Here is a 27,891-nt window from a genome sequence, read left to right as displayed (position 1 = left end):
CTTTCTCAATTAAAATGTCTGGATCCGCAGTGAGTTTGAGTCTTATATAGACAAAGCCTTGTATGATTTCTCAGCCAGGTCCTCCTGATGCAACACAATTATGGTTTTGATATGTATTTTGACAATAGAGTGTTTATAGAACATTCTGCTTATAGGTAATTTAGTTCTCATTGGTTAAGCTTAAAATAAAATGCTTTTTACTACTTCTGTTTTTAAACAACTTAAAACAAAAGCTCTGCTGATAGAAAAAAAAAGAAACACAGGAAGATTCTGTTGTTCTCTGCATTTATTCTTTTCATTGCCGAACTCTTTGTGAATCCTCATAAATATGTTACAGAGTGAGAACATCAGTCTAGTTATTTACAAGATAAAATAACGTACAACTCACAATGTCTGCTTGTTGAGGCGTGGAGGCAGAGAGAGAGAAAGGAAGGAGAGAAAACAACTAGAGCTGCTTTTACAGTTCATCTGATGGGATGCAGACTAGCAAGACTGGAGCTTTGCCTACAGAAAGGAAAGGACCTTGGAGGAAGCAGCTGCTGTTGGGTGGTGTGATGGCAGAATGAACAGGAGTCTCTCTTACAGGTTTCAGTTCACATAAAATACGTTGCAGTAATCTAATAAATAATCTGAGTTGTCCAGCAGCAAAGTGTTCAAAATAATTGGGTTACTTAGCTGTTTTTAGACTCAGCAAACTGATATGAACCTGCACTTAAAAGGACAACAAAAGTATGAAATTAAATAGGAAAACATGGATGTGGTTCAATTTGTTAAGACTCTGGATCATCAGCTTTTACTTCCCTCTTCTTGAACACAACTTCAGCTGCTATGGAACCCCAAAAAAAACAACAACGACGATTCAAACACTTAAAGAGTTTAAAAATACTGGATTTTTACTGTTAGAAACAAAAAAGAAATGCTGAAAGGTTATGTCTTACAAGGAACACGCAAGTTTAAAAACTCATTGAGGACCATAACTGTTTTTTTATTAATGCTGCCTAAAAAATTATTTAAACTTAATGTATAGGAGTAGTACATATTATAGCATTGACTTTAAGTAGGGTTTAAGTAGGGACTCGGTCTCCTGATTTATTTTTTTGGAACCTGGTATTGTTGAGTCACTTCGGGAAAACAAACCAGCATCTGTCCTCAACCATCAATAAATTACCTGCTGTTTATACCATAACGAACGGTTATTTCTAAAGTTTGGCTGCACAATGTATTATTTTTCAGATATTGATCTAACAGGTCCAGATTTTTCCTCCCAATCTGATTTTACTCTCTCTGACATTCAGTGAGAGAAATCAGGGGAGCTTTTTCCTTGTTAGTCTGCCTCCATCATATCTGCTTTGCCTGTTATCCCCGGCTGTAGGGAAGTGCCGTTTAGAAAGCAGCTGAAACTTCAGTCATAAAGTATCTTTTCTATAATAGTGTAACGCGCTGTAATAATCATACCATTAAAGAAAGAATATAGTGGGGCTTGTTTAATGAATTTCAGTGTTTGTTTCCAACAAACACTGAAAGGTAAGTTAGAAAAGACAAAAACAGACACGTCTTCATCCAGCAGCTATTTAACTACCAGCTCTAAACAGCCTAGAGGATATTGTTTCACCTTGTCCTAAACGGAGTAAAACTAAGTGAACACAGGCATTGTGGCATTTCAGCCTCACTCCAAAGGAAGCCGCTAACAATAACAAACTCTTGATGTAATGGATCAGCTATCTTTATGGGGACTAAACATTGAGCTGCAGCAGACTTCCAACCCGCCGACCTGATGCCTGTGACGGTTGGTGATCCCGAATCTCGAGGCTCAAAGGTTAATATGAAATCCATTCGGACGTGTGCAGCTGAAGCTAAAGTATGAAAAACCTTCTAATAGCTACTTTTAAAGATAGCGCCCAGGCTCTCATGGTTTGGATGTGGTCAGCAGTGAACCAGATGATGAATTCCTCTGCCTGCAGCCTGGACCAGAGCATGTTGACGGATCAAAACTAGATCAAAGCAGTAGAGCTTGATACTCCTACAGGGACAAGTTCAATAAACAAACACTCTTCACTGCAGCCATTTTAGCTCCTGACTGACGGAAACGAGGCGACTTAAATCTGAGGATTCTGTAACAAACTGAAAAAAGCTGCTGTGTTTTTTAACGAGGTGATCCCAGCAAGTAAGGAAGTAAAATGATCACGAGTCACGCTCTCAGAGTAGAAATGGTGTTATAGGCTGAGGGGGTTGGGAGGGTTGTGCGTTTCGTCTTAAGTGCAAAAGATTGAGTCTCAGAGGGAGCTCTGGAAAAAAGGAAGAGCATGTGGAGAAAAGAAGGCATTTTTAATTGCTAGAGGTGAGAGCTGTTCAGTCTCACCATCACACCACACACACCATTGAAATGAAGCTAATGAATCTTCTGGAGGCGTCGGTCCTACTGTCAGTGAGTGGGGTGGGGGTGGAGGTCGCTGAGGGGCAACATGGGGATGTGAGGCTTTCTTAGATGGGCAGCTGGAAGGTGATGTCCACTTGAGCTTCTTTTGCCAAGGAAACTATTTCTGAAAGCTTTACAACCTGCAAACAGACGACAAAAACCTTTTTAGCTGCTTCACATTTTACCACTTAGTCATTTGGTAATTACGGTGTTTTGATTAGTTTGTATTCGACTTTTTCAAGTCACTAAGTAAACTGATTTTCTCAAACTCTTTACTAGAATAAACAATACACACAATTCTAAAACTATAATTATTATAAATAAACTGATCAGTCTCTGGTTTCAGAGGTTACTATGACTCATGTTCAAACCTGTGAGTCATTCCTGCTTTCAGCTGAATAAAAAGCAACACTGCTTTCAGCAACGCTTTCATTCATCAGGTGTTTGGTTGTAAAGCTAAAGCGACCTTTCTGCTCACACCTCACCTCATCTCTCCCCTCTTTCTCCAGCAGCTATATTCTCCTCTGTTTTTCTCTGGTGCCGTCAGAATCAAAACAAAGACCCTAAAATAAAATGTTGTTTTTTTTACCATTTTTGCAGCTTCGTCGAGGTCGTCACATGCCAGGATTTTGAGAGGACTGGCAGCGATCAGAGCTTTGGCATCATCCACTCTCGTCCCTAAAGACACACAGAAAGCTTTTTGTCAAGAATGAGTCTTTTTCTAAACCAGAGAAGCTCGATGCCGTATGTCAAAATGACATCATGGAGCAAAGAAGCAATAAGAGATCGACTGATATGGATGATCGCTTGCAGCTGATCAAAGACTATGGTTACTCTAGCAACTGTCAAGAAGAATAAGGTTTTAGTATTTTCACTCCAAAACATTTTGAAGCCACCTTATTGTATTTATCAGATGCGTCTACAGGGCCAGACATCTACAGTAGCAGCCATTTAAAATCACCCTCCCCAGTCAAACGCCAGCCGAATCTCAGACTACTCCCCTCCAACTTCCAGCCAATGGCCTTCTCCTGGGCATGCATTTTTTTTTTATTTTTTTTTTTACTCAAACTCCACTCTTTCACTGAATTACAGGGGCTGACAAGGAGATGTTGCTTCTCTTTAGATCTTAATGTCTACAAATCATGACAGAATATTTTAGTACAAAGATCGATGTTTAAAAAGCAATTGTAGGTGACCAGCCAAGGATCCATCAAGGAAAGTGGGGAAATTTTGAACGGCTACCACTGTATGCATCCTTGTCTTTGCCTTATTTTAATCAGAGTTTATTATGGGTACACCTAACCACAACAGGAAGGATTAGGGTTTAAAGTTGTCTTTCTCCAATAAAGGGTATATTCAATCATTTCTTTAAGACAGAGTGAAAAAAGAAAGAGAAGCAATGTGCTAAAGGGGACTAGAGACAGTCCTGCAGTTTATAGCAGCTACTGAATGCAGAGTTTTAAATAATAATGACTCCAAGGTCGAAGTTAAGCAAACAGAATAAATAAACAGCTTTTCTGACCAAAAAGTGAAAAATGTAATTTAAAATGTAATTTAAAGTTTATGAAAAGATGCAGTGACTAAAAGGAGGATGTCTGCTTGTGGAACCATTGTGATGCCAAAATAGGAAGCAGGAGCAGAATAGGCCATCCTCAGGGAAACAGCTCCAAACAAATATCTCTTTGCATATTTCATTGTTCTGCCACCAGCAAGGGATTCAAGCAAGCAGACAAACACCGCAGCCTCCGCTGCTCTCCCCTGATTATTGAGACTGTACAATATAATGCATAAACCACCACAATAAGCCACAGCTAAGATTAGCTTGACTTGGTGCATTTTTCCCCAAGTGAGAGTTTGAACTAAGAGACACACAGAGACAAGGCGTCCTGCAGAGCTGCCAGCTTCTGTTAGACAAAGATGAAGGTAAATACATGACAAGCTTTCTGTTTAGGGACTGTTCTCCATTCGACTGGACTGTCTGTTTGATTTGGGTCGAGATATCAGAGTTAAGCCTCCATGAAAGCAAAGAAGAGGTAGCCTCAGGGAAGTTTAAACAAAGCTACTGTTTTATATGCTTTCCTCTTACTGTACTGAAATGAAAGTATCTGCGTGTTTTTTTTTCCTTTTACCTCTTTTTTGTGCTTTTAATCATTTAATCCATCCCTCTGTTGAATAAGAAGAATTCTTGTTTATATGGAGGGATTTTAAGGATAGTTCTGGATCAGAACAGATCAGTGTGGTGGGTAGAATCTAAAAATATTCAGCTTTGTCTTATCAGTAAATGCACCATATTGGTGCAAAGTCATGATAACAATACTCAACCTGAGTGAAGTTGGCCCCCAACCTTCCTTAACCCATTTAGGCCGGGAAAGCATTACCGCATTTCTACCATTCAAGCCGGGGGTGCTGTTGCGTCATTCTACCATTGACGCCGGGAGAGCATATAAGTCAAGCAAGAAGAAAGAAGTTTTTTTCAAGCAAACATGGAGGAGTTTGACAGAGAAGAGTTGTCGGAAGGCAGTGATTTTGAGGAGTGTGTCGGCTTTGATGACGGTATAGATGAAAATGATGACTTTGAACGCGCTGAACCAATCGAACTACCACCGCAATGCACTGAGTGTTTTCAACCGCACACCTGGAGTGAAAGTTGATTTGCCTGCAGACGTCACACCGCTGCAGGCATTTGAGCATATTTTTAATGAAGAACTTTGGATGCATCTTGTTACCGAGACGAATAGGTACAGTGACCAAACAAACCAAACTCCAACAAGAGCAAAGATGGCAAAGTGGTCACCCGTGACTGTGACGGAGATGAAGACATTTATTGGGCTGTGTATGTAAACCTCTCTTCAGGACGCAGTTCCCCCAAAATATGTCCCGGGACAGATTTGTGGCCATCTGGAGGTAAGTTGTATGCAATTTATAACACAGACATATGCATTATTATGCATAATAATACTGTTAATAAGTAATCATCAGATAGTTATTTATGTAATGTTTGTTCTTTATTTTGAAAACGTTTTATATTGCACATTCTCAATGAAGACATGATCACATATGGAAAAAATAAAAGGTTGAATTTTTTTTTTGATTACTGCTTTTCACATTTTTTTTTTGGAAGAATTTCAAAGATAAAATATATTTTGAGTTCTATCTGCTACAGAAGCTGAGATATCAATAATTTAGGCGTTGACACAGTTGCTGAATTTACAGAAAAACTTCAGGTTTTAGGGGTATTTTTTAAAATCGGCCATAGGTTTTTAAGGTGTTTTTTCCAGGCGTTTTAGGCCTAAATGGGTTAAATCAGACAAAATTTGTGTCAAACGCTTGTGCTACGATTGTGCTGGTTTGTGCAGCAAAAATTGTCGTTTGTGTTGCTTTGGCTTTGAAGATATTAATGAAAATGTAAAGGTCAACCAGCCCCCCCACTTTCTTCAAATTAGACAAAATTGGTGTCAAACGTTTGTGCTACGTTTGTGCTGGTTTGTGCAGCAAGAATTTTCATTTGTGCCGCTACCATTTTAAAGATATATAGAAAGGTTTCTAGAAGTCGTTAAAGGTCAACCAGCCCCCCACCTTCTTCAAATCAGACAAAATGGGTGTCAATTAACTCGGCTCCGTTTGTGCTGGTTTGTGCAGCAAAAACAGATGTTAACTGACCTTTGATGATCTCTACAAAATATTATTAATATCATTGAAATGATAGCAGTACAAATGACAATTGCCATACAAAAATATAAAATTTTAGAATTAATTTTAATTATAATATATTTAAAATAAATATATTAAAAATTTAAAAATGCATATTTTAAAATATTTAAATTTTTTGTACTGCTAACATTTTAATTATATTAATAACTGTTTGTGGAAGCCATCAAAGGTCACTGAACATTTGTTCATTCTGAAACTTTGAATTTCATATAAATTATAAGTTGCTAACCTATGATTATATAATTTTAAACTGTAAAAAAATGATAGCGGCACATACGAAAATTTTGGCTGCACAAACCAGCACAAACTTTTGACACCAATTTTGTCAAATTGAAAGAAGGTGGGGGGGGGGGGGCTGGTTGACCTTTTGACCTTTACATTTTCATTAATGTCTTCAAAGCCAAAGCAACACAAAAAAAAATTTTTTTGCTGCACAAACCAGCTCAAACGTTTGACAACAATTTTGTCTAATTTGAAGAAAGTGGGGTGGCTGGTTGACCTTTAATGACTTCTAGAAACATCTCTTTATATCTTTAAAATGGTAGCAGCACAAAAGAAAAATTTTGCTGCACAAACGTAGCACAAACGTTTGACACCAATTTTGTCTAATTTGAAGAAGGTGGGGGGGCTGGTTGACCTGTTGACCTTTACGTTTTCATGAATATCTTCAAAGCTAAAGCAGCAGAAACGAAAATTTTTGCTGCACAAACCAGCACAAACCGAGCTAAGTTATTGACACCCATTTCGTCTGATTTGAAGAAGGTGGGGGGGCTGGTTGACCTTTTGATGACCTCTAGAAATATTTCTTTATATCTTTAAAACGATAGCGGCACAAACAAACATTTTTGCTGCACAAATGTAGCACAAACGTTTGACACTAATTTTGTCTGATTTGAAGGAGGTGGGAAGGCCAACTTCACTCAGGTCAATACTCATCTGTGATGTTGCAGAATGAAAAGACTCATTAGCCATTTGTCATTGTCAGTGATCAAGTATCTAAAATGAATCCAAAGGAAGCAAAGAAGTGGGGTGTAGCTATTTAAAAATGCTTTTAAAACATGATAGGAAGAGACATGAGGCTCATTTTTAATGAAACATGAGAGCAATTTACAGTTTTAGGCATCAAATAAGGTTAATTAATAAGAAGCGGCTGTCAATGGGAAAAATTAAGGTTAAAGGACTTTTTCTTAGCTATTTAATGCAGTGACCAAGTCTACTTATCACTAAATGTTCCAACTCGGACATAGGATCACCTCCTGCAATCAGAGCATCCAATCAGAGGTCTCCACTTCTCTGGCTCTTATTCCTCCTGCTTGATAAATAACTTTCAAGTCCAGCCTTTAAGTTAGAATATTCAAACTTCTTATTCTAAGAAGTTTGATAAATTTACTGCTGAACTCAAATCATTTTCTTTTTAAAAGAAAAAACTCCACTCTAAAACACACAAGGTAACCATGCCTGTTTCTATAAAACATGAATACAAAGAGGGATCAAAAGCTGATAATAAAAAAAAAGACAAAGTTTTTAAAATTCTCTAACTTCTGATCAGTTCATCTAAATATTTATTCTACTAACTGAGGGAAATCAAAGTTTATGTAAACAGTTTTTTGTGAGTTATGCTCTCTAGAAAGCAAAGACCTGAACGATGCATCTAAACTCATGTGAACCAATGAGTTTCTATCACTCCTTTCATCACTACTTCCAAATTAGGCTCAGATTGATCATCTCACACAATCATTTCCAATTCCAGCCCTATGATGTATTATTAGAGATAACATCATTTAATTTCTGTTATAAGTGCTCAGTTTTAGGAAACCAAAGCCCATAAATGTGTGCAGGATGAGTTTTACCCTAAAGCAGACAATAAATTCAGGTGAAGCCCTTTTAAGCTTGGTGTTTGGTCCTCCATCCTAATATTAAAGAAAGGATCATGAAGATTTTCACTGTAGAAATCTGGTTTATTTTATTCATTTTTTTTTGTTACCATCAAATATTCAGAGGAAGTCAGTCAAGAGGATCCTGATCAAACACTTGAACCGTGAAGGAATTCCTCACCTCGTCTCCAAGGGTAAGACACACTTCAAAGGAGACTAAATTAGGAAGTTCCTGTTTGCTTATTTATCTCAAACTTTGGGACAACAGATGAGGATTATAATGAGATTAGCAAATAAAAGTCTTTACTCCCTTTTCCCCACAGCAATAAAACAAAGACCCCAGTCACTGCTGAGGATGCTGCACAGCATCTGTCAAGCACTCTTCAGGGATATACGATAAATAGCAAAATTATATGTTGCAGGAAATCTAATCTACAACAATCTCCTCTTGTTTGCTTTTTATGAGTTTTTACCAAGTGTGTGTTCTGCTCTGTGTACCTTGTAACCGTACTACGATGGGGATTTTGAGATCTAGGTCTCTGACAGCCATAATGATGCCCTGGGCGATGACATCACACCTCATGATGCCTCCAAAGATGTTGACCAGGATGGCCTGCACCTAGATCACATGGAACAAAGAGACAGAAACAAACATCAGATACAAATATGGAACTTGGCGACCTGAAACATCCATTTAAGTAGAGCGTTTGCTGTGGAGCTGTTGAGTTTTTACCTTCTTGTCTGAAGTGATGAGTTTAAACGCCTCTGTCACCTGATGAGCAGTGGCTCCGCCTCCTACATCCAAGAAGTTGGCCGGTGTGCCTCCGTGGAGCTTGATGATGTCCATGGTGGCCATTGCCAGACCAGCACCATTTACTAAAGACAAGGAAGGCCCGATGGTCTAATTAAAACAATATTATACTACATTTATTAAAGAGAACTTTGATAAATGTAGTATGTAGCAGAAAGAAAAATAGCAGAAAGGACAGGTAAGAGAAACTATTTTCAAGGCATAGTGGAGGATGTTCTTTTTCCGAGTGGATCATCTAAATAAGTGGTCCTTCTAATTGTCAATCATTGGGGTGATATGTTTACGTAAGGCTCTCCTACGTGCTCGTCACCATTTTCACTTACCGGTGGAGAGTCTAACATAGTGAAAAAACTGCCAATCTCCTTTTGGAAAGTAAGCTTGTATGAGTGATGCAAACAGCAACTTTTAAACAGAGCGTGCACCAGGAGAAATGGGCCCCTGCATGCTCTCGAGAGCGCGTACAGGGTTGTGCATGTACATGATTTAATCAAAGTGGAGAGGGTGGAGCTTTTCAAAAATGAGCAAAAATCCTCCCCTATGCCTTTAAATTATATTATGTTCTCCAAGTTATGCCGGCAGTTAATACTGGCTGCAAGAAAATTAAAGGTTAAAACTAAAAAGAATTTTTAAAACTTGATCTTTAGGAATTAAGATAGGAATTGATCCAGATTTGGAATATTTTTCGTGTTTTTTTTTTAGTTTTGATTTTTTTTTAGAAAGGCCTAATAAAGACTTTAACATCCGTCAGTCATAAAAACTGCAGCCAACCATCAAAACAACCTCAGTAATCAGGTCAGATTGAACTATAGAAATGTTAGCAACACAAACTGTACTTATAGTAGCAGTAGATGCTAAAGGCTATTCACATCAACTACATATTTTTGTTGTTGCTTCATTTGTATTAGGAGACGCTGCTCCACAGCACATGCCCTCCCTCATATTCCCAACATGAGGATCATTCTTTCTGCTGCTACTATAAATATTCACTGAAAGCTCGTCACCAGAGGGCGTCCTAAACTAGTTAGCTTTTAAAAAGAATCAGAATGAGCAAAATTGAGTGTCAGCAGCTCAGGCTGAACTAAAACCAGATCAAAAGCTGACCGCAAACTTTACAAACAAAAAGACTTTCATATTTTAAATCTAAACTTTTGAAGAGATAAGAAAAAGACTCTTCCTGAAAACTTTTTTGGTTCTTTTTTTTTATATGCAAAAATTACTTCTCTTAACTCAACTGGGAAAACTAACAACCTACATGAAGATTGAAATATTAAAATAAAGATATTAAAAAAAATAAAAAAAATCCCTTAAAATCACAAACCCAGGCAGCCGATAGTCCCGTCCAGGCCTATGTAGTTGAGGTCAGCCTTGGCGGCCTGCTGGTCGCGGGGGTCCTCCTGACTCCAGTCGCGCATTGCGAACACTTTCTCCTGGCGGTACGCTGCGTTGGAGTCAAAGTTGATTTTGGCATCCATGCACATCACTGTTGACATATTGGGACAAAGAAAATTTTAGCTCTCATTGAATGATTACAGTTTCTGAAAAACTGTTGAATTTATACATTAATCTCCTATTAGTTGGTTATAACCTGTGCTTGGCAGGTCAAATATTGAAAGATCAGATTTTTTTCCTAGTGTTAAAATGCATTTGAAATTAATATTCTCCATTTTGCTTTCCTTTGATGCAATTTGCAGGCTAGCATTAGCATGATATTTCTCTGTTATTTCTCTGTTTGATGGGAAGTTTTTGAAGAGTGTTTTCAAGACAGTCCAAGTAAAACCAGCTCAGGCAAACTTTTGTTCAGGATTTGTAATTTTTTTTGTAGAAAAAAAATATCCTGTTTATGTTTTATGGAAAATAAAATCCACTTTTTATGCTTAATTTTAAAGCTCAGCATGACTGCTGGAGAGAAATCATTAGTCATCGAGATATTTGATTTATACCACATAAAAAAAAAAAAAATTATATTGGCTTTAGCTGGAATGTTCTAAGAAAAAAAAAACACAAGTTGGGAAATCCTGATTTGCACAAATATACTTCACTTTTGAAACATAATAAATAAAAAAAATAAAAAAATGCTATAATTTGTAAACTGGCTGCAAGAATAAAAATGCTCCAGAGGGCTAACCTTAGGTTTAGTGGACATATAATCCCAACAGGCCGCTTTGGTCAGGGATCTAATATCTACAATACATTTTGGCTTTTACCTGAATTAGTTTATGCTAGTTAATGATAGCTAATGCTAATTTTTTTTTCCCCAAAGCGATCTTCGGTTTTATAAACAATCTATATCAGGGGTCGGGAACCCGTGGCACGGGATCTGCATGCGGCTCTTTAATGCCCCCGTTGCTGCTGCCTGGAACTTTTTCAAAAATGAAGAAAATGGAAAAAGATGGGTTTTTTGTTTGTTTGTTTTAATATGGTGTGCAGGAGGTCAAACAAACATTCATTATGTTGATTTATTCCAGTCTGTGACCCAAATCAGACTTTTTTGCCCACATGCGACCTGTATCGGATCTTTTCATGACAGTCTGAACAACTCAGCTCTGTTTTTTTTCCAATGCGACACAGATCGCTTGACTATGTGATCCTGAATCTGATACAAAGCTGATCTTTTCAAATGCGGCCTGTGTCTAAACGGCCAGGACGCATTAATTCGACCAGTATGCCATTAATAGAAGAAAAAGGTCCCTATTCTGTGTCTTGCACAGGAGATCACATATACAGGTCACATATATTTGGAAATGTGAACGGCAACCCCCAAAAAAATCAAATTTCACAAAAAAAAATCGTAATTGAACATTAAGGCCTGCAGTGTGAACGTAGCCTTATATTGTAGTGAGTTACTAACATTTCAACATTAGCATCATCCCAGTCATCATAAGCTATGCAGCTCTTTCAAAAAACAATCATAGAAATTCTGGAAGAAAAAAAAAGATTCATCAGTAAAAATTATGAAATTAGGAATGAATTAAGATAAAACTGTCTCTGCTACTGGAGTCGAGCAAAATCTGGAACAGCAGCAACAAGGCCCCATTAAGGCATGAACACATTTATTGGCATGGCTGGTAAATATGTATGAAAAGCCTTAAAACAGAAACGTATATGACCAAACGAAACAATGCAAAAAAAAAAAAAAAGTTTTAGTTTAAGTACATTTACTCAGTGGGGATCTCCTGATCATACTTTGTATGACATACATGTTGCCAATAAAGCAGCTTTAGGTTCTCTGTAACCTTCAACCCAAGCCAGAGAACAGGAACAACCATCTTTGAGCTTCCCTCAGTGCACATCCTGTCCACAGCTCTGGCTACTGCTCTACAGAACAGCGTTTAGGTCTGAGATGGCTGTGAAAGGAGATTGCTTTTTGTGGATTCATCATTTCTGGAATTATTTTAGCATTTTTTTTTTTCTTACTAAAAAAAAACAAATATACCCAATTTACACTTACTGGGTGACGCCACAGGATTTCTCTTTAAAAAGTCACAGTTGCTCAAAGAGTTCATGATTCTTAGCATTCTGACAAGCTTCCCGACCCCACCTAAAGTGTAACCATAATATTCACTCCTTCAATGTGGCAGAAGCTCTTTGTTCCCGACTCCATATGTTTACATTTGCATTTCTAGATGTTTTCCCACGTCTTAGAGTGAAAAATACCAAACTAACACTAGGAAACTCATCTGTATGAAATAAGTGAGAAACTGGGTATGTAGTGATGAGAACATCCTCATTAAGAAACCTTGTTTCTACCCAAACAGGAATTGGTTGGATAGAAACTAAAAGACTAAAAAAAACAAACAAAAAACGCCATCATACTTTCAACAACATTCCCAATAATCACAGCTTTGTTCATACCGACGCCAGAGGAGTCCTCCACCATGGGATTGATCTCCACCATGGAGGCGTCATACTTGATGAAGAGGTTGTAAAGCTTGATCATGTTCTCCGCTGCCTCATCAACCAGAGCTGCTGGGAAGCCCATCTTCTGAGCGACCTGTGGCGACACACGGAGCACATCACAGACCGATTGTCACACCTCATGAAGACATTAGCTGCACTCCATGCTAACATTTACAGAGGATAATAGTAATGCTTTGGATCGATGTTTTGAATCGCTATCTTTAGCAACAGCTGGAAGATGCTGACCTTAGGAGGATCACTCTAGAATAGACTCAATAACAAACCTGATAACTGCAATAGTCTAAATGTTATCTATATGCTAACAGTGATGCAGAATCTAAAGCTCCGCCTCTAAACTATTATCAGGCTCAAAAGAAACCAAGCTAAATAGAAATGACTGAGACACAGACAGTTTGCCATTACAGCTGCATTGAACTGAGAAAGCAATTATTTGTTTGTGTGACACTTTAGGTCTTGTTGAGCTTCGGTAAATGTAATAATACATTTCAATAATAATGTAATCTTAATACCAGGGATGGGTGATAAATAGTTATACTGAATTTCATATTACAAAGTACCGCTAATTTTACTTGAGTAAACATTTGGGCTAGCTGCTCTTCCCTAGGGTAACTTTTCTGGAGAACAAGGAAGTTTTCACAAAAAAAAAGCTTCAGACACTAGGGTTGTCAAAAGTATAAATACTTTTCAGTTTCAGACTTTTTTTGTAACAGGTGCAGCTGCTGAGAATTATTTTTGTTTAACTGGTTTGGCCAATGTCATTTATATGTGTGCAAAGCATAGCCAAGGAAGGAACACTTAATTTTAATTTTATAAGTTTTTTATCAAGCTTGCTTAATATTGTGCACATTATACAACCTCAAAATATTGTTCTTATTGTTTATTGTATTTATTTATTGTATTTTATTTATAAATGAAAATATTTCTGTAGAATTTTGGAGTCTTTGTTTTTATCCTTGTGGTATCGAAAATGATATCGAGTATCAAATATTTTCCTTAGTATCGGTATCGAGTTGAAAAATTTAGTATCGTGAAAACCCTATCAGACACAGAACAGTTTATGGTAAAGTGATGATTCTTGTTTGCTCATAAGTTTTTCTTTTAGTGTAGCTTACTATCTGCTGAGTTATTAAGTTAATAGGGATTAACCAGTACATGCTGTCACTGAAAGGACTAAAAGTAATTGTCTGTTTATTTGTACTTAAACTTTGATGAAATCATAATCTGAAATTATCCCAAAGGTTGGTGAAGATTCCCAGTCATCTAGGTTATAGTCATTCTAAAAAAAAAACCACTGGACTTTGTTTCGAAGTCTGAAGACGTTTCTCTTCCCATCCAGGAAGCTTTTTCGGATGAACAGGAATGGGATTTGACCCCCATTCCTAAGGGGTGGAGCCGTTCGTCCGGTTTAATTTGCATGTTTTCTAAGCCAAAACAAGGCTTTGTTTTTTTTCCACTTTATAAAGCTTGGAACTCAAAGCTAACTGTGACATTTTGAATTGAAAAAGCTTCCTGGATGGGAAGCGAAATGTCTTCAAACTTGGAAACAAAGTCTAGTGGATTATTTTGTAACTTTTTTGGAATATCCCAAAAGTTTTCTTAAGTCCATTTTTTTCCCAGCTGTACCTGAATGCAGCATTTTGCAGCAGTTAGGCAAATTCCCTCTGCATCTCCTACTCTGTATATGTTCATGTATGAGTTTGGAGGAACCATGGACCTTAATGCAGACATGAGGTTTTGGTTTAGTTCACCTTCCTTTCTGCACAGTAGCTCTAGTTTGATGCAATCTGGGAGTGCACTCCATTTTGCTCTGGTGTATTTTTTAAATGCAGACCTAGTGAAGATTGGCCACTTAGATCAGCAGTGAATCACTCTGCATGTGTTCAGGTATAAATCAGTTTTTTTTAAAACATGTAATGAACAATCAAGGCTGATATTTACGAAGATACCTTTACCGCCCCCAACATTCAGAATGATCTACTGAGTTTTTAAGTTCCATAGGTCAGAACACAGAAATATTATCTTTAATCTGAAATGAAAAAATATTTTCTGCTCAACAGGAATGTAAAAAAATAGCTGCTTTTATTCAGCTAATAATTATTCTTTAACTTTACTTCTGAGTTTGTCAGGCATCAAAACATGAAACTTTAATAAGAAGCAGCTATCAATGGCAAGAATGAAGATTAAAGGACTGTTTTTAGTTATTTAATGAAGTTACTAAGTCTGTTTCGCAGCAAACAAAATGTTCTAACTTTGATGTAGGATCAGCAATAAGAGCATCCAGTCAGAGATCACCACTTCTCTGGCTCTTCGATTTCTCCTGCAGCTAAAGTCAAACAGTTGAAGCAGACAGCTTTGTCCAATATTGATTATACCTTGACAGCTTGGTCCTTTTTAATACCCTCCACAATGTCGATGGGCTCTTTCACAATGGCGTCTGGATTTTCTGCGGCCACATCTTCGATGTTCACGCCCCCCTGTGAGCTGCCAATCAACACAGGACCCTGAAAGAAACAGGAGATGGGGCATGAAGGCAGTTGTAGTCTCAATATAGATTAAACAAGTTTGGAAAAGATTCACTTTTTGAAGGTGTTGTAAAACAGCTTCTCACTGGTTTATAACTTATTTTCTGCAAAGTACCGGTAGTCGTATCACTTCAATTGTGCCACAGCAGAAAATAACGCTGCACCTTGTTTGAGTCATTCTGACAATTTCTTCTAATGCAAATAAAACACCTGCGAAGCAGAATTCATCTAGACTATTGGCTTAGTTTAACCAGCATTCCAAAGAGCTTTAGATTTTTTATTGGGTTTGTAAGAATAAAAAACAAACAAAAACAGGGATGAAAAATCAGTCACGCATTCTTATCACTGAATAAAATAATTAACAGAGTGTCTAAGCAAAGGATCCATATTCATTTTAAGGCATTCAGCTGTATCACAATACATTAATCACTTCAGCTCTCAGACGGATTGATTGTGAATGCTAACTATTAGCTGCAATGACGAGCTGCGTTCGACTGAAGATTGCAGCTGCATAAATAAAAACTTTTTCAGTCTAAAGATCATGAAGAGAAGCTGTGCAAGATCCAAACCCCCGTTCTCTGGTTTCTCCAACATATGATGCATAAAACCCTGAGGAGTTTCATCACCTCCCTTTATTCCACTTTCCTTCTGCTGTAGGTGGATCAATCACACCAGGAAGACACCTGGTGAGATTAATTGAGATTGGCTACAGAATATTAATACTAAACTATTTTTTCCTCAGGAAGATATCAGGATTCCAGTATATGTTAACTATATAAAGTGTCCCCCACTTCAATAACTGGGGTCTTCCTTGCAGAGTGATTAACAAGCAGGCAAATTGATTTAATTACAGGCTGAGGTCAGAAACTCAAGACTGGTTAATTATAGTGTGATTAAATATTCTGTGTGTTTACACTCCTCTACTGTGTCTAACTGATCTAAATCTGGGACGCAGCTTCTTCAGGGACTCCTCCTGTCATGCATAAGTAATGTCAACAAATAATTAACACTTACTTTTGATACAACACTGCCCCCAAGTGGTATCATTCTGCATTAGTTAGAACAACTCTGTGCAAAAAGTGGACGCTGCAAACCTTAATGATGGTCTGATAAGTCTGACTTCATGTAACTGATGTGTTATTTTCAGATGGCATCTTAAACCCATGATCAAACACATTTAGAGATATAAAAACGCAGCCCCAGTCTGATAGAGGGCTCCCTCACCTGAAAAGACCTCTCCATAGTGATGGCGAAGTAGTACTCTCTGCGTGGGTATCTGCGCTCACAGATGAACACCTGGTTGCAGATCCGACCCGCCTCTCCGGTCTGTTTGGTGTAAAGTTTTCGACCAATCATCTGAGAGGAAATTTCTCGGGCCTCCTCTGGGCTACAGATAAACAGATAAAGTTTAATAATTCCTTGACATACGTAATTTATTTCAGGAGTAAAAAAGGAGCAAAAAGCAAGTTTACAGTTCAACCGAAGCTAAAAATCATTGGATTTCAGATCATAGATTCAAAGCAGGTCAGGGTGTTTTATGAAACTTCGCAGCATAATAAACATCAACTTTTATTATTTTCACAGTTGTATGGAATGTAACTATATAAGTCAGTTTAATCCATGTGCAGGTAAAAACCTTGTGTTAGTAGCCTTGGGAAGGGTAGAGTGTCAAGGCCTGGTCAGCCTTGGGACAGCAGCCAATAATGATAAAAAAGCCCCAAGTTAGTGGGAGAAATCAGCAGCGGCATTCAGTCTGCTGTGCAGGATGATACCTGTGATTCAAGTGGAAGAGCAGCCACAGGAATAACTCTGCTTGTAGAAACATGTCAAATAAATTTCTCTTTATGTGAGAGAAACTCCTTCAGAGAGAGCAAACAACTTCGACATAAAACTCTCTATAGTTGTATATTGATTATTGAATCCTTCTAGAAGTACAGTATTTATACTGTAAAAACACTGTACATTTTTTTATTGGTTGTTAACTCTGTCACTTATTCTGTTATTTTTAAACACTTTCTTTTAAGGTCCTTATTTGTGTGAACACCTTTGCTATAATCTTTTGCTGCTGTAACACCAAAATTTCCCCATTGTGGGACAATAAAGGGATTTTCTATTCTATTCTCCACAGAGTTTAGGACGCCATAGAAAAGCCATGACACACTTTATCTACTCAATGAGAACCAGGAGGATAGAGCGAGAACTCACTGAGTTTTAACTTCTAGACCTCAGAGAGTTTAACTTTAGGCTTATTGAGCCTAAGTTTCAATGAGAAGAAATGCAAAGTATTATGTCAAAATGTATTATTTTATTTTCCAACTAAGCAATTTAGTTCAACTGTGTTTATTTTTTTACATACATTTAAATCATCAAAATCAATCAATGCATTTTAATAAATATCCAAATATGTAGTAGTTGTATGGTAGGAAACTAAGACTGAGCAATAAGATATCTGCAATTTAATCACAAAAATGCACTTTCAAAAACAATTAGATTTTACTCTGTTTGCACAAAAGAAAAACCCTAACATTCCAACTGCAGCCCTCTTAGACGGTATTAATACACATATAGTGGTTTGTTGCTACACAGAAAAGAAGAGAGTTTCAGGTAGCATACAGACCGGTGCGGCGAGGAACTTTTCTAAGCAACTGTAAATCCAAAGACAGTGGACTCTGGACAACAGAGCATTTAAGGTGGGGATGCAAGTTATTAATTAATGAATTAATCTAAAAATGATTGATTTTATCGATCGACTAACAATGATAAGCAGCCATTTTCTTAAATGTATCAAGACAATCTTTCAACAATATGAAGTACCTTCATATATATATATATATATATATATTTATATATATAAATAGGAGCTTCAGATGCGTGAAGCTGAAACCCCACCAACTTAGCGAAAGGACTGAACGATAATTATTAAAAAATGAAAGAAAAAACAAAAAAGATCACGTTTTTTAAGGATTTATTTTTAAGCCAACTAGAGGTCAACTATGCCCCCATTAAGCTCTGAATGGAATCAAAATGATCTACCTTTTCAGTGCTACTTTATATTTGCAGGTAAAATATCTTTTGTGTTGATTTGGTTTCAAAGAATTATTAAGAATTATTTTGAACAACAGCCGATGGTGTCGCCATCCCAGCAGATGTTAGTGCTGCGCTCGTTTCTTGATACAAAGTTATTGCATAACATCACATGTAATTCCTGTGCTGTTACTGAATATAACAATGGGCAAGTCTTTCGGCATTTCAAAGTAAAAGCACAGGTGAAGCTTAACGTCACAGACTGCCGCTAAATTTTTGTTTATCAACAACTTTGTAATCGCCTTGGGGAGATCTTTTTTTTAAAGCCCCATAAGCTCTGAAAAAAAAAAAAAAGAGTCCACTTTGGTTCATCCAGAGGCAGCTCTGATTCGGTCCGATTCGCCAGGTAATCTACCCCTGCAGAATCCACCAATGCTGGGCAGTGACAGACCAAGCTCTGTGCTGGAGGTGTGTGAGGACGAGCAGTGTTTCTAGGACTAAATTAACTTCTTAAGATCAACCTGACCACAGGCGCTCCATTCTTGTGTATTTACGGAAGCTCTAAATGTGTTGATACACCAAACGTCATAGATACCGTATTTTCACGACCATAAGGCGCACCGGACTAAAAGGCGCACTCTCAGTTATGTGTCCCATTTCTGTATTTAACACACACATAAGGCGCACCGGACTATAGGGCGCGTTTTTTATATACAGGTACAAGTCCTCTACTACCTTGAAATACCTCTACTGCGTATTTAAAAATACAGCGGGGGCAAAACTGAGTATGACTGTGCTTTATTCATGTATTTATTACAAAGTATTAATCAAACCTGGCAGCTGGCCGTGAGACAGACACATCGCAGATGACACAGCGCTGTGATCACTCCTAAATTAACTTAAAATCCTGAAACCTGCCGACGGAATATGTTCGCTTTTATTACCAGTATCCTGGTGCCTGCAGCTAAAATTATTTAGATGAAAAACACCTGCCAGCAGCCGCGGTGAACGAAAGGATTTCTCCTGTCGGTGCACCGCTGGTATGTGGGGGTCTGAGCGCCTCCGACAGAAATAGATAATCTGGATGAACTGACTGCAATTATTAAGTTTTCAGGTGGCCTTTCTCACTTAAAAACATATTAAAACTACTTTATTCCCACTGATCACAGCAAATATAGCTGCAAGATTTAGATTATTTAGATGAAAAACACCTGCCAGCCACCGCGCTGAAGAGGAGGAGACGCGCTCAGAGGCAGCTGTTGAATTAAGTTTTCAGGTAGAAAAATAGAGCGGGAGCAAAACTGAGTATGTTTGTGCTTTATTCATGTATTTATTACAAAGTATTAATCAAACCCATCAAAGTCATCATCCTCTGTTATCCTCAGCATTCCTCTGAATAAAACAGCTGCGCTAAATCAGACATGCCAGTTTCCCCTTCTTCGCTGTCAGAGTCAATTTCCGTGCAGCGCAGCTCCTCAGAAATAATGCCGGCTTTTGCGAAAGCTTGAACAACAGAGCCAGCAGACACGTTAGTCCATCTGCAATCCATCCTCAAACGGTGGCGTAACTTGCACGGCGCTGCCTTCCACTTATCCTGAAACTGTGGTCTCCGTCTGTCATCCATCGCTCCCACGCCGCTCGCAGCCTTACTGTGAACGGCCGCTCCACACCGATGTCGAGCGGTGGAAGTTCCTTTGTCAGACCCCCCGGGATAACGGCGAGCACAGCGTTCATTTGATTCATCTTTTTTTCACATCGGCTGTGAGATGGGCACGCAGCGATGGTGATGCGTGGAAAAAACCACCTAGTCTTCTCACATACACCTGCCTCAGCCACGCATCCACCCAGCCTTTTCATTTGCGTTAATATCATATGTCATCAGAGCGATGTGTCTGTGTCGCTGTCAGCTCCCAGATCAGCTTCTCTGATTGGTTGATGCGGCGCGTCCAGCAGCAAAACTTCAATTTTTCCATCTGAGCAGCAGCAGCGCGTTGGCGGTGCGTCAGATGCTTAAACGCTCCCGACGTGCTGCACCAAAACGCGCTGCGGGACCTTTTGCTGCACCTATATGCGCGTCAACCATTGACTTTGCATGTAAACTCGCTGCTTCTGCTGCACCTGCTGGGTCCGGTTCACACCGATGTCGAGCGGTTGAACAGCGAGCACAGGGTTAATTTGTTTCCCCATGTTTTTCACATCAGCTGTGAGATGGGCACGCATGGAGTTACATATTAACAGCGATGGTGAGGGGTGGAAAAAAAAAACACCTGGTCTCCTTACATTCAGCCACTCTTTCATCATCTCCTCAATGAGGTGGTCTCAAAAGTCGCAGTTACAACACACATAGGGCGCACCGCACCATAGGGCGCACCGCACATTTTGAGGAAAAAAAAAGACGTTTAAGTGCGCCTTATAGTCGTGAAAATACGGTAATGATATCTAAACTGCTAAGATTACTATAAAACTTGTCCAGAAGTTGTTATGTCATCAAATGTCAGTTTGGCAGAACTGAAGACTTGAAGTTGTTATTCTGAAGGTAAGAAACAATAGGAGGATGTTGCGTGACCCTACGCTCCTTTAGTTCTCTCCAAAACATAGTATAGAAAACGTGTTACTTAAGTTTGTTTGTAAAGTTTTCTAGTAGGGTGTTACCACCTCTTTAGTTTAAAAATGACACTACGCAAAATTTGAAGTATAAATAAGTCATTTTGTCTTGAAATAGGTATATTTCCTTTGAAGTGAGGAGCTGAGTAAGGCTACATGTCAACAGAATAAGATGATTTAGGTCAAAATAAGGAAATAAGCAACTCCATTATCTTATCTTAAGTGCATAATATCTAACTATTATATCTTAAGGTCAAAAATATGAGCTTCATTGACAGATCATCTTATTTTCCAGCTCAAACTAAGGGAAAAATACACCAATTTTAAGAGAATTTTTCAAGTTTTACTTATTTTTAGATCAGCATTTTTTGTGCAAAGGAGACAGAAAAGCTTCAAGCTCTCATCAGTCACAACAGGGTGACAGAGCTGAAAATAAGAGCTAAGAATGAACATAGCATTTCATTACCTCACATTTTCTGTGAGATTTAACACATTATAACTCATATTCACAATTCAATGCATGAACTGTGTATACTGGCGATGTCTTTATTATCAACGTTGGTGGCAGAGAAAAGCTCTGTTAGTGTTTAAGGATCTGCTGATCAGAACCAGTAGCAGCCCTTTTTTTTTACCAGGCTGCTGTTTGCAGACTTACTTCCTGAATGCATTTAATTAAACCTTTAGTGCGTAATACCACCTTAGTTTATCATCAAACAACCTCCGGATGTTTGTTGAATCCTGAGGCAACAGAACATCAGGAAATGCTGTAAATGTAGTGATAACTTCTGTTGCTTTATTTCATCAAACACAATTTTTACTCCCATTTTAATTCAATAAACATCCACAGTCTCTTATTTCACCAGTATTTTAATGGAGCAAGACTTTTTTTCTGAAGAAACACGGTCGAATGATGTGTAAGAAACTATGAAAATCCTCAAAAATATAAAACGTTTGATTTTAAGAAGACATACTTTCTATTAATCATGCCTGTACTTACGAGTAGACGATCCTCACTCCACCTTTCAGCCCGCCCTCAAACGTGCCCTTCCCTCTGCCTCCAGCCAGAACCTGAGCTTTCACCACCAGATCTTTGGAACCTGAAAACACACAGGATGTCAGAACGCCATCATTCTTACTGTGGCAGCAAACTAATAGGGGAAGCTTACATAAAGAAAACATTAGAAAAACTCAGATTAAAAAACGCTAATGTTTTGTAAAAGAAACTTGAAATTCAACCTATCTCATCACAATGGATACCTTTGTCTGGATCCAAAAAAAAAAGCTGAAAACCATGATGTCACAAAACAGTCACGGTGCGGTATCGGCTGTTGATCAAGTCCCAGAGCTGTATCTGTCACAATGCGCTATTATCCAAGTCATCTTGAAAATGTTGGCTACATATTGCGTGTTTTTTCTCTGGCCAGAAGTTCGATGGCAAATCCTCCCTCTTCAAGTTGGCAATCCAATGACAATCCGTCCATGGAGGATCATGAATCAGAAAGGTGAAATAACTGTTTTTCTGTCACTTTTAACCGCATCCAACTGCCATGCATGTAGCCATTGTCAGTTTAACTATAGTTCTCATGAATTTCAATGGTGAAAACCTCTCAAAATCTTAAATAATTGTTGTTGATTGCAGATGCGTCTCGTAGTTCCCATTTATTTTGCTTGTAAAGCGGGGAGAATGACGTCAAGCTCACCGCACCGTGACGTCACTGCCGGAAGATGTCAGGAGTGAGGTGTTACTGTATTTGGGCAAAAATGGCCGCCACCAGAATCAGTGATTGTAACGAAAATTATTTTTTTGCTGATTAATGCTAAATTCATTAAATGACTGCAAACGTACTAGCTTTAGGTATAAATAATGATCCATTGATTATTCCTTGCTGACTGGACTTTTCCATCAAACATTTCTTTCAATATCACCTTTCTTAATAAAGGACCTGTTCTGGTTTTTCATCTTTATTTGCAGAACACTGAACTCGGGCGTTTTAGATCTTAAAAAGTTAAAAAGTAAAAACTTATTTTTCATTGGAGAATTTATCTGATAGAGTTTTGTACAAAATGATGAACTTTGATTTATCCTGGCATGGAGATATAGGGTGTGGTGTACCACAAAAAACAGAAGGATTCACTCCTAAAGCCCTGCCTTTTTCTGTGAAACCAGCTTAGAAAATGTTGAAGAAGAGGAAATAAAAATGGAAAAGATATTGGAACTAAAGATTTAGTAATTTGAGGCCAATGCAGATTAAATTGACATCAACCATCATTAAAATAATAGGGGCTGCTGATTTTGGGGGGATTCTTGAAGCAGAAATTGTTTTCTCTTCCCACAGTTACATAATGAAACTCCCACAATGATAAGTTTAAAACAAATGTCAATTTAAACAACAAGAAAAATTGGTAAAATAATTAATTAACGAATCTAACAAAGCATAAAAATAGAAAGCAAATGAAGGCAGCAGTGATGTTTCTGCACCAAGTGATTTCAAGGCATGCTGCTGAACGCACCAATTAATCAGCCTTTGCATGCATTAGCTAATACTGATACATAAAAAAAAAACACTCTGCTGGATGATATATTTAACAAAAACAACAAACGAATAGTTTTATTAGAGATGCATCAATCACAATTTAGAAGAATTTAATCATTTGTAAACAATGAAGACTTTCCTGCTACTAAGCAAGAAAAAGGGATTACAGGGTTTGTATCATGGTAATTAGCATAGTTGGCATCACAAAAAACACAGTGTGTGCAGGCTGCAGAGAAAAGTACAGTAAATCTTTGCCCTCTTCCTGCCCCCCAAAATAAAAACCTGAATGTTTCCAAATCCTGTCTGTTCCATTGCAGACAGAGGTTAACACTCAAAAAGATAAAAACAGACCAACGTTCCTGTAGATTAGGCAGCCTTACTGTCCCCTTCGAAAGTCTTGCTCTTTTCTCACTTTCTTGCAAGCAAAAGGAACTATAAACTTGTCAAATAGATTAATTTCTAAACTTAAAACATCTCAAAAATTCTTGGAGTTGGTATTTCCTGCTCATAATGTTCCCACAGTACAGCGGTTTTGTTGAAGGAGCGTAGCGGCTCTTAACATGGTGCATTCACAAACCAGATTTTTTATTTTTGTCGCTTAGTGAAAGGTCAGCAGTCAGGGCTGATTCAGCTAAAAGTTCATTTCAAGATGTTATTTAACCCATTTGCAGGCTCAGAGTGACAAAGCACTATATTTAGTTTTTACTTTAAGCCCACATGTGAAACTGCATGGACTTTGTGTTCTTACCGATCTGCTTAGCCACATTGTACGCCTCGTCGGAGGAGCTGGCCACCATTCCCACCGGTACAGAGATGCCGGCCTCTTTCAGCAGGCCTATGCTCATATACTCATGTAAGGAGAGGTTCCTCTGCTGCTGCTGCAGGTGGGGGGGATGCAGCTGGGACACATGGCCGCCAAACAGACCTGTGGAGCCACCAAGAACCTGAGAGACGAAGCAGAGGACACAAAAACCCAACCAGTAAGTACTGATGATGTCTGAACAGTCTGGATTTCATTAATGCCAAGCAGGTGGAACCTGAGGACTGTCTTTTTTATCGTTTATGTCTCAACAAGCTCAGTCAATCGTACAAAATTAACCAGAAACTGGGTCAATTTTGTCATTGATGGGATTTATACAGTTGGATACTTTAGAAAGAAATTATCTAAAACATTTCTATACATCCAGCAAACCAAATAATGTGACCTGGAAGAAAATATCGCTTTACGGACGGCCACAGGCTCTTATATGGTCCTGGAGCGAAGGCTTTTGCTGTACTATTTTTCCGCCTGCTCGACCCATCGGACCCAGTGGCTGTTCACTCAGCAGCTGGTCCAGCTCGCCCTAACGGTGCTCTCAAATGAACAGCAGCATTTCTCACACTCCGAGCTGAACTTAGACGCCTAGCGTGTTCCCAATCAAAAGACACGGGAGGGTAGCCAGCTGACTGTTTGTTGACTTTTGCGACAGATCTGCAGCGCTTGTGGCCACAAGATGATGGCGCTGGTCGGACTCATCAATCTGGAGGAAGAACAAGAACTCCCTTATTTGTACATGCGCAGTCCTCGAGGTTCTTGTAAAACGGGTCATAGCTCTGCTTCAACAGCAGGATATTTCGACGAACACCTCACGGCGGCGGGCCTGAATTTCAAACATGTTTGATTTTCCCCCGACCTCACAATTCCTAATTTGGAGGCTGAGACTCGGCCCGATCGAAAAATTCTCGGACCACTGGAGAATTGGCCCGGAAAGGGCAAAAAAAATAATCATATATAGTGTATGGCCGGCTTCAGTAAATTCCCTAACAAGACATTCTGACAGATGAACCAGGTTAGTTTAGAAAGAGTAGCGCTCCAAAGGGTTTAACAGAGGTCCATCCTGAACACAAAGCAGCAGATCTGCTGTTAATCCTTAGAATGTGGAGAAGATATGAGTTAAAACCCAAAGTATTTCACCATTTAGCCAGATGCAGGCTGGTGGACAGTCACCAGACACCTTGGCTTCTTAGGTAGCCCCCCCACAGCTCACAATCCTGCTGTCTGCAAGAACAGCTCAACCACTTTAATGTGCTGAAAGGAAACAAAATCAAAACGATCGCCTTAAACCACAACACTAAAGAGTAACTTGGTTGCAACATAAAAGAAGCGTTTGCTGCCTGCTACGTTCCTGAAACTTTGGAAAACCCGGCTGAGGATGTGAAACAATCCGTTTCTCACACTGAGTCAGCAGGACATCTAAGTTTGATCCTTAGCAGAAAGATGTGTAACTCAATCTGACAAGATCCACAGCAAGCAATGTTACTGGGAAATACAGTATGTTCCAGCCTACATAGTACTTAAAATAATAATCATTTAGGTCGTGCCACAACCCATGTATGGAGGCCTTAGTCCTCGACATAGGTGACCCAGGTTCGAATCCTACCTGTGGTCCTTTCCTGCATGTTTCGCCCACCCCTCTCATACCCCCTTTCCTGTCAGCTTTCTGTCCATAAAACGCACCACTAGTGTCGTAAAAACTCAAAAAAATATATCATAATAATTTTTAAAATTAGTTTAGAACCATGGTAAACGCTAATCACTTCATCTGATTTGGTTCAAATATGTTTAAGAATATGTTTTATTCTTTTGAAATAAACTGTGTGTAAATTGAAGAAATTTTAAAGTGAATCATAAGACTCCTCAAACCTCAGCTTCCTCTATAATGGAGCTGCACTGCAGGTCCTATTCACTTAGTTATACAATATTTACAACATTTATTTCTTTAAATATTAAATCTAAGCCCCCCACCCCAATGTATGTGATGTAGTGTGGTGAACGGTTTGTACTGAAACTGAAATCTGCAATGTAAATTGTAGTTGACAATAAAGTTGATTGATTTAAACCCTGTCTTACAAAAACTGAAATGCAAACAAATTGAACAAAACGTACTTAAGTTTCAGCATCATGCACATTAACCGCTAATTTTACATTGAAGGTTGTGTTTGATCCACTATGAAGCTCAAAGTAAATTTCTGTTTTTAGCAATCTGTAAAAAAATCTAAAAAGAATTCAGATTTCCATCCCCTTCACATTGTTTACATTAATAGACAAACATTCTCATGGAAATGAAGTGTGATCGCTGTTAGGGTGGCAGCATCAGAGCAAATTACATAAAGAAGCTCAACCAGATAAGAAAGATCAACGGTTCTGTTCAAGGAAGCCATCTGAAACACCTGGAGATGGTTTCACAAAGAACAAATCTTAATTAATAAATAACTTTATGAACAACTTACAGCATCCTCTTTAGAAGACTGGAAAACAACAACAGTGTCTTCAGCCAGAGGCTTCTAAGGACCATGGTTAGAGTTGCAAGATAACCTTTATATGACTGAATGTGATCTTGGCGCAAACACAACAGGTGTCCTAAGTTTTGATGAATTTCTGGTTTTTCACATCGATCAGGAGGGGGAAAAATGCTGATTTTTAACTCTGGATGATTGATTAGCTCCTCTCTAATGAATGACGGGGAAAAAGCCTGTGACTGTAAAATAACAAATTTAAAAGAGGGTGGTGGATCCCTTTTTCAATACTATACAGAGTATCCTGAGCCGTTAATTAAGGCCTGGTCTAAAGAAAATCACACATTTATAACCAATAACGACTCAAACTTAGTCCATGTGACTGCACGAAACATCACGAATGAGGTTTTATTGTTTCTTTTAAGAGTTAAACACCAGAAACAACAACATTTCCATTTCAGGATCCATCTTTAAGCATTCCCAGCTGTGAAGGCAGCCTGGTTGTCTATGAATGGAAACTGCCGTCCTTTTATCCGAGAACTTCCCCAAATGCTGGGGTCCATCCGGGGACAACAGCTGCCCGTGGAGGTCACTGAGCTTCAAACCGCCCTTCAGCTTCACAATCCTAAATTACACCTCAAACGACCAGTAAACTGAGACCAAGGCAACCGTCTGTAAGCGGTCACTCATGTTGCTTCAACACTGACAGCTAGCCATGCTAACAGCAGATTCCCGCTAGTTAGCCTGTTAGCAAAAACAACGGAAACTCAATGGAGTTGTGCTAATGTCAGATTTGACCCCTTCGGCTATTTAGGAAGCTGTATTTGTAAGGAGGATGTGCACCGATGGATGGGACATATGTTCCTGAAGCAAAGCGGATTTCCTTTCACTTCGGGACGTTTTTACCTTTGAAGCGGAGCTGATAGAGCTCCTGGCCCCAGAGGATCTCAGGCTAGCCGTCAAACAGCCGCAAATCAGGGACGTCGCCATGTCTCCCGATACAAGACAGAAGTGAAAAACGCGCATGCGCGGCAAGCTTCAAACTTCGGCAACAGCGTGTGACGTTTAAGTACTATCGGAAATAAGGGCACGTTACTTTTTTGAAGACAAATAAACTCCAAAGAGGTTTTAAAAATCGAGGATGTTAGAAATGAATAATTTTGTTAAGAAAATGCTGAGATATTTACTAATTAATGAGTTT

The 27,891-nt window shown here is 38.6% G+C and overlaps 1 protein-coding gene across 1 annotated transcript; it reads right to left on the bottom strand.

Moving 5' to 3' along the window:
* Positions 1-268: 268 nt before the first annotated feature.
* Positions 269-27,708, bottom strand: sucla2 (succinate-CoA ligase ADP-forming subunit beta). Its single transcript, XM_038295608.1, has 11 exons — positions 27,597-27,708; positions 24,163-24,358; positions 21,878-21,977; positions 16,477-16,639; positions 15,103-15,231; positions 12,665-12,803; positions 10,131-10,292; positions 8,735-8,877; positions 8,500-8,620; positions 3,006-3,094; positions 269-2,556 (listed from the first exon to the last, which is right to left on the bottom strand). Exons 1-11 carry the CDS (start codon positions 27,678-27,680, stop codon positions 2,482-2,484), a joined length of 1,401 nt encoding a protein of 466 aa, XP_038151536.1. The 5' UTR covers positions 27,681-27,708; the 3' UTR covers positions 269-2,481.
* Between the last annotated feature and the right edge of the window lie 183 nt (positions 27,709-27,891).

Source organism: Cyprinodon tularosa, unplaced genomic scaffold (assembly GCF_016077235.1).
Source record: "Cyprinodon tularosa strain WSP-4 unplaced genomic scaffold, ASM1607723v1 ctg357, whole genome shotgun sequence".
Lineage (NCBI taxonomy): Eukaryota > Metazoa > Chordata > Actinopteri > Cyprinodontiformes > Cyprinodontidae > Cyprinodon > Cyprinodon tularosa.
This window is presented reverse-complemented; position numbering and strand designations above follow the sequence as displayed.

Coding starts and splice junctions, on each gene's coding strand:
- sucla2 (XM_038295608.1), bottom strand. CDS start 27,680: ATGGCGACGTCCCTGATTTGCGGCTGTTTGACGGCTAGCCTGAGATCC. Junction 15,232..16,476: donor CTATGGAGAGGTCTTTTCAG/GTGAGGGAGCCC, acceptor TGTTTCTTTCAG/GGTCCTGTGTTGATTGGCAG. Junction 8,878..10,130: donor CGGGACTATCGGCTGCCTGG/GTTTGTGATTTT, acceptor CCTTGTCTTTAG/TAAATGGTGCTGGTCTGGCA.